The sequence below is a fragment of the Archocentrus centrarchus genome, chromosome 9, assembly GCF_007364275.1.
Source record: "Archocentrus centrarchus isolate MPI-CPG fArcCen1 chromosome 9, fArcCen1, whole genome shotgun sequence".
Classification (NCBI taxonomy): domain Eukaryota; kingdom Metazoa; phylum Chordata; class Actinopteri; order Cichliformes; family Cichlidae; genus Archocentrus; species Archocentrus centrarchus.
This window is the reverse complement of record NC_044354.1, coordinates 5123948-5137181: the sequence shown is the minus strand read 5'-3', so window position 1 is coordinate 5137181 and position 13234 is coordinate 5123948. Positions and strand designations below refer to the sequence as shown.

The 13234-nt window shown below is 39.1% G+C and overlaps 1 protein-coding gene across 1 annotated transcript; it reads right to left on the bottom strand.

Moving 5' to 3' along the window:
• Positions 1-8589: 8589 nt before the first annotated feature.
• Positions 8590-11901, bottom strand: LOC115785887 (granzyme K-like). Its single transcript, XM_030737805.1, has 5 exons — positions 11685-11901; positions 11359-11500; positions 9944-10082; positions 9391-9660; positions 8590-9251 (listed from the first exon to the last, which is right to left on the bottom strand). Exons 1-5 carry the CDS (start codon positions 11746-11748, stop codon positions 9096-9098), a joined length of 771 nt encoding a protein of 256 aa, XP_030593665.1. The 5' UTR covers positions 11749-11901; the 3' UTR covers positions 8590-9095.
• Between the last annotated feature and the right edge of the window lie 1333 nt (positions 11902-13234).

The following is a 13234-nucleotide window of genomic DNA, read 5'->3' as shown; positions in this document are numbered from 1 at the left end:
GCGCGGGGTCAGATCAGCTGTTTTCCCGGTTCGTCTGAGTCAAACAGACCTATCCAATTCTGTCATATCTCTCCCTCTTTCATCCCGGACGAGCCCCCAATTTGTTGGGGAATTAATCTTACACCGTCTTTTCCCCTCCCGGGTTCGTAATGAAAGAGCAGAGATCGGACTTTCAGTTTCATTTTTAACAATTTATTAATCACCACACATATTACATAAGGTCAAAAATAATGCAGATTTTAACACAAGCATGCTTGGAGATTGCAGATTAATTCTCCCTTACCGCATTCATGCTGTTGTCTCCCCCTAAGCGCCCTGCAATCTGACTGTCTGTGCGCGCCCCCGTTCTTTATGGTTCGGGGCCATAAAACCCATATAAGGATATATGTTTACCTCTCAGGCCAGCTCTGCTCGCTCAGTTATGCGACCCCCACTCTACTCCTTGCTGCACCTCTCCAACTTCTTAAGATAAACACAGTGTGCTCCCCAATAAGCCTTACATTCCTTAAATCTGCAATAATTAATTCCCTCAAGCTCCATCCACAAATGGTAGTAACTGACGGACCATCAGGTCACAACTGCTGACGTGGATGTCTGCGTAAACTACCTGAATGCATGCTGACACAGGAAGTCAGTGTAGCCTATTCATTCATTTGTATTGCTATAATTGTACAAAACTTGACATTTGGAATAGTCTCTTCTTTCTTTTACGACATTGGCGTGTGTTTAAAAAGAAAAAAATGTTTCGTGACAAATGTGGGTGAGCTTGGGCCCTCCTGGTGGTCAGGGGGCCCTATGCATATGTCGCTAATGCCTCAGGCCGGCTCTGGCCAAAACGAATAACTCTCCATGCCCACAATAAAGTATGACACGCAGAGGCCTCTGCACACAAGCTGCTCTCAGCCCTGAAGGGTGGATGGACCTTGCATGCCTGCATACATTACGTTTTGCAGAGTTGGACCTGCAGGTCCAGTCAGTAGATATTTTATCTGTAAAAATGTAAGAGGAGAAATTCTCATGAATACATAAAAAAAAAAAAACTAATAAATCGTAATGACTAGGAAGAGTGCAAAATGTCACAAAAGGCCACAAAAGGCCAGAAGTGTCGTCCATAGTGAGGGTAATTGCCCAGACATTTTCTTTAAATGCTGCTGTTCCTTTATTCCTGTCAGGTTACCACAACCTTTTTGCAACATTTGTTCTCCAATGTTAAATTCTTTTAAATGTTTTTGTTGCACAAACTACTCAAAATAGCCCTCAAATTACATCTGAATAGCACTGTAAATGAGGGACAGGCATTTATGACCCTCACTGTTTGCACCGACACTCAGTTTTCACTTTACACCACTAGGTGGGGCTCTCTGCTATATTTTGTGGACACCGTGTGGCTTCAACCCAGTTCACAGTAAAACTGGTAAAATTAGGAAATCCATCCATCCATCCGTCCATTCTCTTCTGCTTATCCATTTCAGGGTTGGAGGGGGGCTGGAATCTGTCCCAGCTGTCATACGACGAGAGGGAGTGTACACCCTGTACAGGTCACTAGCCTGTCACAGCACTAACACAGAGAGACAGGAAAATAGGAAATAATAATAATAATAATAATAAACACGTCAGTTCAATTTTATTTTTATAGCACCAAATCACATCAAACAGGCACCTCAAGGCAGTTTAGAAAACCCCAACAATCAAATGACCCCCTATGAGCAAACACTTGGTGACAGTGGGAAGGAAAAACTCCCTCCAGCAAAACCAGGCTCAGGGCAGTCATCTGTAGCTACTAATGTCTAATAACTAATGATTAACTGCAGAGTTGAAAAAACCCACAGTGCATCGTGGGAACCCCCCCACCAGTCTAGGCCTATTGCAGCATAACTATGGGAGGGTTCAGGGTCACCTGACTCAGCTCTAACTTTAAGCTTTATCAAAAATGAAGGTTTTAAGCCTGATCTTAAAAATAGAGAGGGTGTCTGTCTCCTGAAACCAAGCTGGGAGCTGGTTCCACAGAAGAGGGGCCTGAAAGCTGAAGGCTCTGCCTCCCATTCTACTCTTAATATGATGAATATCATTCTTTACTTTAATCGAGCAACATGTTATTTCATTCTGGAAATCAACAGAGTAAATAGTTTAAGAAATAAAAGCCTTAGCCTCAACATTTGTGTGTGTGTGTGTGTGTGTGTGTGTGTGTGTGTGTGTGTGTGTGTGTGTGTGTGTGTGTGTGTGTGTGTGTGTGTGTTTGTGTGAGAATTCAAGGCTCCTGTGTCTCCTTCTACATAGTGTAATGAAAAAAAAAAGAAAATCACATTGCTTCTTCTCCATAATGACTCCACCTTGTCCCTGATCCTGGTATGTCCTCTCAGCTCTCTCCTTCCTGCCCTAATATCTGGCCTTCCTCCTTCTCATCCCCTGACAGCGTCTCTGTGTCTGCAGCTGCTCTGCAAACATTTTGAATTTGCATATTTTCAGTTTAAACTTGTGGGTTGCGGCACAGTGCTTATCTTTTGATTGTCAGGTTTTTATCACACTGTGTTGCACCACACATGAGATGGAAACACATTTTTCTTCTTACCTTTCTTTGATCACTTGTTGAATTCACTGAGAGCCACTGTGATGCACACACAATGCTTTTTTAATGTTGAGCTGAAAGGATGTGGTCAGACCATGAAAATTAATGAGTCAGCAAAACAGAGCCATGGCAATGATGCATGCTGTCATGGTTTCAAAGCCTGTGGTCAAATGTATCATAAATAAGCATTTGCTGCTCAATAGGTGCAGACATGTAGTTTATATGACTGTGTATATGTATGACTGACACGTTCAGCCACACTTAAAATGTTTCTAAAAGGTCACTTTATGATTTACAAAAAAGAAGACCACTTAGAACAAATGAAACAAGATTTGTGGAGGTTAACAATGACAAAAGACACAGATGGAGATATTGAAATCATGAAGGTAGTGCTGTGTATGTGCTGGCGAGTCCACAGTTACTGTCACTGACTTCCTAAGGATGCATGTTCAGGTCAGTTGTGTCAAGTGCAGCATACTTAGTAGGGTTTAATTCCGGGATCCGGGATTCCCGGGAAATGCGATCAGAACCATTTCCCGTTTCCCGGGAAACGTTAGACGGGAAACCGGGAAAAAAGTCGCGCGCGTCGATTTGACTTTCAGAAAGAAAAGAAAGCTTCAGAATGTTAAATTTAAAGGAAATATTGAGAGAAGGGTTCGTTTAATGCGAAAAGCATTACTCTTCATTTCAGGCACGTTCAGCCTCCGTTTAAGGCTTCAGCCTTCATCTCAAGCGTTTTAATAGAGGTATTACACAGTTGTACTTTTTTCCTCTTTAATTTGTTGAAATCGTAGGCAATCGAGTGTTTCTTTTCCTCGTTTGCAGCCGCTTACTAACAATCATGAATTAGGATACGGGCCTAATGTGTGAAGAAATTATCATGAAATAGATTGCTTTAACATACTTCGCTTTTAAAATGGAGTTGAGTAAAATGTATATTTTTTAGGCTATAAGGATTGGCCAGTTTTTCAAAAGACGATTCACAGCGAACCTACTTTAACCCTCAGACACGGTGTTATAAATTTGCTGTTGCCAGAATGGCAATGACCAAGTCGTAGTGCATTACTCAAGGCCCTGTGTTATGCCATATTATAGTGTAGTACGGTAGTTAACTTTTCAATGACTATTACAGCGTTCCACTGGTGGAGATATAGCGCAACAGATGTCGCCACGACAGCGTGGCTGAGCCTTTATCAATGCTGTGGAGATGAACCGTATTGTTTTGTACCAGCAGTTGTAAAATATCTTGGTATAATTCCATGTACAATGGAGGAATATTCGAATTATATTTGTTAAGGGAGTGTTGAGGAACGATACAACACCGCATAGTTCGAGCACTCGAATGTCGAGATGTAGGTTTTATTGCGTTAATCAAGCCGACGTTACCCCTACTGGGCATAACAGGACATAGCTGGAAAGCTACCTCTACAATATCACAATAGGTTAAGGCCGACACAGGCTACAGAAGGCCTAATTAAAATAAATAAATAAATAAACTTTTTCCCGGGATTCCCGGGAAATGGCTCGTCATTTCCCGGGATTTAATTCATGTCATTTTCGGGAAAAATATTAAACCCTAATACTTAGGTCTGCTCTAAGTGAGAGCATCATCTTTTTTCTTTTTTCATGTGAATACTCTGTGTTGACATAACTGTGATTGTGTTTTGAAAGAAACTTTATATTAAAAAACTAATCTACCTTTGACCTAAATAGTTTAAAAATTATATATATATATATATATATATATATATATATATATATATATATATATATATATATATATATATATATATATATATATAAAACTAAACTTAGAAGAGAGGCACATTTTCTTTTTTATTTCTGTCTTTTTCTTTATTAGATTGTAAAAGAAGTCAGAAGTAGAGTAGAGTGTTTTGTGGTTAACAAGCACAAATAAAATTTAAAAAAAGATTTAGGAGTTCCTGTAAAACCAACAAAGAAAAAAAGAGAAGGAAACATCTTTTATATTCATGCCTCCAGCTTTATTAGGAAATAGAAAATGTAGAAAAGCTATTAGAAATATAATTTTGGGGGGGTTTCAAGCACAAAAACTGAGAAATGAAATAAAGAAAGATTGCTCAAGAATTTATCTTTGTGATAAGAGACTTTTAAAAATAAGAATTTCAGAGCATCATTCCAACATCCGCAATCATGACACTAAAAGTTCTGCTGCAATACATTTTACACAAGCTGCGCATACCATCGCTACCCTCCATTATTGCGGCATCGAAGCCATCAAACCACAACGGCGCGGTGGCGATGTCGAGTCTCTTCTATTAACCCCTTAACTGGCAGCAAATAAAATCACCTGAAACAACTACATAACACCCTCTGGTTATTATTGGCTCTGAACAACCCATTTCATAACCTATTAATCGGCTGCGTCTGGTCCGCGGGCCGAATGAAGTGCATTTATATGGCAGGCTAGACCCGCCCATTTTGACTGACACCTCATTCGGCCAATCATGTTAAGAAATGGGTTTCCCAGAGCCAATAATACTCAGAGGGCGTCACGTAGCTTTGTCAGGTGATTTGGTGCAGCCAGTTACATGATTGGCCGAATGACGTGTCAATAAAAATGGGAGGGTCTAACCTGCCATATAAAAGGGACTACAAACGGCCCGTCACCGGGCCCTTGCCAGTTAAGGGGCTACAGAGAGAAGCATATTGGATTCACACTCTCAGTGCACCAGCTCCTCATGGTCTGAATGAGGATTTTGATCTGAGACCATTTCTTTAACTCTTTTAACTCTTGTGATCCTCCTTTTTACCGGTCTCTTGCCACTCCTACTTTATTCTATTTTATTTTTCATATTATATTATATTTATTGATATTATCCTGTTTGCCCATGTGACTGTCTCTTATATGTTATTCTATTCACTATTTTATCTCTTGTTTATAGATTGCCTTCTCTGATTTGTAATTCACATCTGTATTTCTTTTTATTGGTAGTCTATTTAGGCTTTGTCATTATATATTTTCAAATGTTTGATTCCTAATGTATATTTGTTTTATACAATTTAGACTACTTGAATCTTGATTGAATCACTGTGTGTTTAGATGTCCCTTTTCCTTGTTTGGACATCAGGTACTGAAGAAGGGCCCTCTGGCCCGAAACATTACCTGTTTTTGGCCTATTTGGATTCAATTTTGTCCCAGGAGCTTTCTGGTGTGTGGACATTTTTTCATCACAAGAATTTATCTTTATCAGAAAATCTGAATCTGTTGCTGACAGACTGAATAATCTCACTTTGCTGTTTTACTTTGATGGGTTTTAGTGTATCAGTGGCAGTCATCTGCAGGAAACAGATGATTGGGTACTTTTCTAAAAATGACATCTTTTTACAAATTTGAAAATACAAGATACAATAAAAGGAAAAGTGTCTTTAGACAGACTTGAGGACATCTCATGTTTGGTTGTTTAGAGTTAAAAAGAAATAACACATATTGATAATGACCATCTTTACATTACCTTTACAGATTTGGTCTTAAAATAAGTTTATATGCTGCACTGTGCTAAAGTCTTGAACCACCACTCATTTATATTTTGCCTAGAAAATGCGAAATAGGTGCAGCGATTTATTGAAACATGACTATATATACAAAGAAATACATTACATAAGGTAAAAACTTCAATGCATCGTTGCTTTACTTACTGTTGGACACTAAATCACCTTACTTTGAGTAACATGAGGTCATTGCCCTGACATACTGTTGTGTGTTGGCTGTGTGGCAGGCAGGGTAGGACCCAAACTCGGGACGCAGGACAACAAACTTAACTGGAGGTGTTTTTTAATACTGACACTACTTGACTGCACAGCAAAACAAAAATCCCAAAATCAAGGCAGGACCGAAATCCAAAAAATCCAAAAAATCCAAAAGCCTTGATAAACAAAAGGGGAAAGCAGAGGACGGAGGACACAGCTTGCAGAAGTGATGTTGAGATATAATGTGAGACCTAAGATGACTAGTCTGTGCAACAAGAATTAAAAGAATTTAAAAGTGGGGATAAATATTGCAGAGAGACTAACTGGCTGTTATCAGCTGACAGAAATGAAGGAACTGCAGCATTTCAGGTAAAATGTCTGACTAATTAACTGAGACTGTCCCTTGTGATGGAAGACATTTGTGGTTTGTTGTGACATTTTGCATTCTTCCTCTATAGGGTCTTCTGTGGTCTGGTCTGAATAAGAACTTCATCATGCTTGCTCTTCCAGACATGAATGTTTTCTGTGTTGAAACAGTTTTAAAATAATTTACCGCTGAGCTAAAGTGAAGGAAGAAAACAAATATTGTGTCGTAGGCAACTCTAAAACCAAAACAGCAAAATATAAATGTAAAAGATTTAGTAGTGACTGCAAAACAATATTTTGAAAGAACTGTAGCACCAACAATCAGTTTTTACTTTCATGAGTTTTGTGTGCACATAAAAACTAAACCTTTCCCCTGGTTTTAGTGCAGCGGTAGCAGTCAGCTGCAGTAAACGGGAGCACTGACGTATGTGGGGGTGCTTTAAAGTGGACATGAAAATCTTCATTTAATAAACCTAATTTACACAGTGGAGCTGTCATAGATTTAACACTGTTTGTGAATCTGGATTTTAAAAATAGATGTGTTAAGTTACAGGTTTTAGAGCACAGGAAGCACCATCTTGTCCAAGTTCAGAATATGATGTCGCTAGGCTGGTGGGTTGGTGCTAACAGTCCTGCATTAGTTTATGTTAGCTAACTTTTGATAGAACCAATATTTCAATGAAAACAAGGAAATTAAAATTAAAAGCAGTTTTGTGTTACCTCTGGGTGCAGCAGTGAGTTTTGTGTTAAAAACCAAGGAAAGATCATCCATTTTCACTCATTTTGGGTCATATTTGAGGCCAGAAACACACGTGGTGTGGATTGAGGACTTGTTGGGTTTGTGGCCCTCTGTTCCTTGGTTAGTTACATTGTATTTGACCAAACACATGTAAAAGGGCCAAAATCTTGCAGTTTGTCATGCTTGGCCACACGAGGAGCAGATTTTGATGTGTCAAACTTGTTAAAGTTCAGTTTAATTTTTACTGTTTGAAAATATTTATATTTAGTCTTTTTTGTTTATTATTGCACAAAAAACATATGCAGCAGGTAAGATTTCAAAAACCCAGGATAGGTGTTACAATAAAAACACAGAAACCTTTGAAAGTGGGGCACAAGTACTGCAGAGAGGCAAATTCTGTCATCAGCTGACAGGAATGAAGCAACAGCAGACCTTAAGATAAAATGTCTGTGAACATTTGTCTTTTGTATCCTTTGTTGGAATTACTTCATTTGGCTTATATTGAAACCATGTTATAATAATAAAGCTGACCTGGTGGTGCGGTGGTTAGCACTGTTGCCTCACAGCAGCAGTGCCTGTTGGCCAGTGTCCACCTTGGCCCGGGGCTTTCTCTGTGGAGTTTGCATGTTCTCCTCGTGTTTGTGTGGGTTTTCTCCAGGTACTCCGATTTCCTCCCACAGTCCAAAGAAATGCAGTTACTGGGGTTAGGTTAATTGGTGATTCTAAATTGCCCATGGGCATGAATGTGAGTGTGAATGGTTGTTTGTCTCTCTGTGTTAGCCCTGCGACAGCCTGCCTCTCACCCTGTGGTAGCTGGAATAGGCTACATCCTCCCCACGGCCCTGAAAAGGATGGATGGATGTTTCTTATGCATCAGACAGTTTGAGTTTGAACTCTAAAACCAAAGGAGTGAAATGTGCATTTTTGATGCCACCAAAAACAGACAGGTGCCTTTTCTTTTTTTATTTGGCTTTATTATAAAGTGAATAAAGTAGAAAGTATATTAAAGAATATATCATTGTTTTGGTGTTTCCAAGCACAAATACTCTGAATGAAAAATAAACAAAGAGAAAACATGCTCAAGAATTTTCTTTGTCAAAAAATTGTTAACAAGTCTCATTTTCAGTTTAAGTTTATAATTCATGAAATGGTGAATCTGTGTGGCTGACATGCGGAATAATCTCACTTTGATCTTTTACTTTCATGAGTTTTGTGTATAAGAAACAACAACAAGAACAAAAATCAGTTTTCCTTGGTTTTATTGCAACAGTGGCATCTGCAGCAGACAGGAGCACTGATATACCTGATTAAAAATAACACATTTTTACAAATAGGAAAGAACTGGCAGGTTGGTTCAGGAAGTGTGTGTGTTTTTAGGGATATCCACATTTATGTATGACCTGAAGTGACAGCAGCCAAAATGCCAAACAGTAATCCACAAATAAAGAAAGATTAAATATGTGTTTAGGGGGTCAGTCCTATTAATGTATGTGCCACCTTTATGAGTGAGCTGCAATCATATATGTGCAGTCTGTAAACATTAAAGCAAGCTAGCAGAAAATATAATATCATAAAATATAAGAGACACAATGAAATGATAAAATGAATAATGGTCAAGTAAGAGGTCTACAGTGACAGTGCAAAGCATCAAAGATTCCCATCTTGCTCAGCTCATGGGGACTGACACCTGCAGACTCATTCAGACAACTTCATTGTTTCTTTGATCCACTTGAGTTGCTTCTTTGAGACAAATGAATAGACTCCAGGTTTATCAATGATGCCACAACCCCGTCCAAAAGAAGTGACTCCAACCAGCTCTCCATTGCACAGCAGCGGCCCTCCTGAATCCCCCTGCAGCGAGAACAAATACATGATAGACTTTCTTTGACTGACTCACAAGTGTGAAAGAGACAAAAGGGTGTTGAGCTAAATGAGCATTTACTTAAAAAAAGAAGAAAAGAATACATACACGCATTATTTATACGCTTACCTGACAGGTATCAGCCTGGTTTAAACCATCTGAACCAGCACAGATCATGTCAGCAGTGATAACAGGTCTGTGGTTGTAATAATCACGAGAGTTGCACTTCTCTCTGTCGACCACAGTCACATTGACAGACCTGAGGACGTCTGATTTTCGCTTTTTTTCGGTCCGTCCCCATCCAGCCACCAGACACTTGGTGCCAGCTGCAGGGTCTCTGACAGCTTTGCCAAACTTGAGCCAATTCACTGTCTTGGTTTTCTTCACTGGTTCTTTAAGCTGACACAAAGTTTAAAAGAAACATTACATATTGATAATTATTGACTACACATTAGCTTCACAGAGCTTGCCCTAAAGTAAGTATATATGCAGCACTGTGCTATTGGCTGGAACCAACACTCATATACCTCATTATTTTGTTTAGAAGATGGGAAATATGTGCAATTATTTATTGAAACATGTGTGAACAGGCACGGACATAATTATATGAGGTAAAAACAAACTTATTCTCATTGTTACATCTTTGCTTCATTTGCTATTGGACACTGAATTATCACCTGACCTTGAGCAACATGAGGTCGTTGCCCTGGGTTACATTGTAATAGTCGGGATGAGGAAAACGTTTCTCAACCTGTTGGACCTGCTTAGAGTTTTTCTCCTTTTTCCTGATGGAGTGCGCTCCCAGGATCACCAGACTCATACTGTGAAAGAAAACACATTGTGGTGATGACAGTTCACTTACCTCAAAGGTTAATAGGTGAGGAGTCTCTAAAACAATTCTAAAATAATCAGAGTTGCCTCATTACATGTGGATTGTGATATTTAGGCATTTTCCTCCAGCTGAAGAAAAATTTTCTATTAAAATATTATAGCTCAAGAAATGTATTTTTTCATGTAACTGTAACTTCTCTGTTATTTTTGTAAATTGAGTGCAATGGCTACCACACATTTCTTTGATTTCACTGTGAATAAAATTCTCCATAACACCTCTGTGACGATGTTATACCTACAAGAAAATCTATAAATAGGAATTCAATAATAATTTATTTCCATGAGATGTAAATATTAGCTTAACAATTTTGTTTTAGTAATGTGTGTTTGACCTTTGAAATGATTCTGGATACATTAAACCGTCACGGTCTTTTTTTGAGTTTTGAGGATTATTTTGGATTTATTGCATTTCTAGTTGTGTTTCTTAGATTCCCTGCAGTTTATCTCCTCAGTTTGTTATTGTTTCGTTGTCCTGTTATTAGTTATTGTATTTTATTCTGATTTCACAGTTCAGTGAAACTGCGACTGTGAATGTGACGAAGGCTGAATTTTGGAAACATTTTATCTTTTATCATTTCTTGGACTGTGATCAACCGCGCTTCATTAAAGTGCAAAGCTGTCAGATCTACTTGTGTCTTACAATAGAATAGAATAGAATAGAATGCCTTTATTGTCATTATACAGGATGTACAATGAGATTGGAGGGCCACTCCTGTTCAGTGCCATGTAACAGAAAATCAAACTCTCTAAAATAAAAATATTATAAAAATATTATAATCTAGTATGATCAATATAATCAAGACATATACAGAAATAAAAAATGTGTAAAATATACAAAAAATAGAATGTATAAAAATATATACATATATACATATATACAAGTTTCTATTTAAGAAACACAAGACAAATCTGAGGAACTATATCAATTCTTAATATGCAGAGACCTATAAATTTCCAAAATTTTTATGCTGACCATGTCAGTGACATTACTGACATTGTTTTAATTTTTTTTTTTTTTTTTGCTACTTTATGTAAATCCAGCAACATACGGTAATTTGTAATGTACTCACTCTAGACCAATATGCTGAATTTTCACAGACATTTGATGTCATGTTCTTGATAATTATCACAATATAACAAGCACACAATACATTGCCTTTCATACTGTAATAAATAAAATAAGAAAAGTAAGTCTCAGGTTCCTACTCAGTGCAGTGAGCAGCTGTCAGGACCCATTGTTGATGGATTAATGTCCCTCCACAGTAAGCTGTGCCACTTCTCACATAAGCCATGAAGGGCAGCGAGTGTGGCCTCACTTCTTTCCCTTCAATAATCTCAGAACCACGACCTGAAACACAAAGAAAATATCCAGTCACACAACAAAGTCATAAACAGGTGAACCAAACAAACACACCGCACCAATCGCTTTGTAATACTGGAAGATATCAGTAATCTGACTTTGCATTCTGCTTGTTAACATGAACAGATAAATTATTAATAAGTAAATAAGTACAACAGAAAATATTACTCACCTGTCTGGATGATGACAAGGAGAATGCATGAGATGAAAACACGGAAATTCCTCAGGCCGAACATTTCTTCTTATCTCTTGTAGATCAGATGTTGAATGCACTGAACTCCACTGTGTTGCACAGCTGGTTACCTGACTATGAAAATTAATGAGTCAGCAAAATAGACACATGTGAACTGAAAGGATGCTGATATTGTTTTTGACCTGTTCCTGTGGTCAGATTTATCATAAATGATAACCTCTCTTCGTTGCTGCAGCACGCCTTATCACTGGGTGTAGGTCGACACTTTTAGCAACACATATGAGTGTCTCTGACAGCAGCACACGGTCACTGGGTGTAGGTCCACACTTTCAGTTCCACTTACGTTTGTGTTGGATTTTAAAAAAAAAAAAAAAAACTTAAACTGTATTTGTGGAGGTATGTTATGAGAGAGGACAAGATGTTGGTGGTCAGCTTATTATCCCAGGGTATCTGATGACCAGAGTAGGTGTTGAGTGCTGTTCCCATTCAGCTGACTCCTCAGGACTTGCCTTTACTCTCTGCAGCTTTCCTAGCAGTGTCTTCATGGTTCCCATTTGCCTGTGGGATTCCAAGATACCTGTAGCTATCCTCAGTGTCTGCAATGTTACCTTCTGGCAGTGCAATCCTCTCAGTTCCGACTACACTTCTCCAGTCCAAATGTCATTCTGATGCTGTAGATCCTAGTGTGTAGATCAGTGAATGAATGTCTCATTCTCTCCTGGCATACAACTTGATGTCATCCATGTAGAGGAGGTGGCTGATGTTTGATCCATTCTGTAGTTGGTATCCGTAGCCAGTCTTGTTAATGATCTGGCTGAGGGGTTTCAGGCCCATCCAGAGCAGCAGTGAGGACAGAGCATCTCCTTGGTAAATCCTGCACTTGATGGTGACATGTGCAGTTGGCTAGAAGTTGGCCTCTAGTGTTATTCTCCTAATCCCCATTGAATTCCTGATGAAGGCGCTTAGGGTCCTGTTGATCTTGTATAGTTCTGGACATTTCCAGGATCCATGTGTGCAGCATCGAGTCATTGGCTTTCTTGTAATCAGTCCAGGCAGTGCACAGGTTGTTCAGTGTGGTCTTACAGTAGCTGGTGTTTTGCTCCTCTGGTGTTGCTGCCAGTTCCTTTCTGGGCTCCACTCATGTATTGAGCCATGTGCCTGACAGGAGTTTGTGCTGAGACGGGTTAGTGGCCATTTGTGCTGCCAGGTGCTCATGGAGTGCAGTTAGCTTCTTAAGCGAGTAGGTATGAATCACGTCAGGACTCTTTACATTTGAGACTCTTTCTTGAATGTCTGCCACTGGTTACTGGAGCCTGCTCAGGAAGGTTGGATAATAATCATTCTACCATCTGTTTTATTTAATCCAATAGAACACCTCTGGGACCTTATGTTTCGGTCCATCCGACACTGCCAGGTTGCACCTTAGACTATCCAGGAGTTTACTGATGCCCTGGTCTAGATCTTTAGGAGATCCTCTGGGACACCATCTGTCATCTCATTAGGAGCATGCCCTGACATTGTCAGGCATG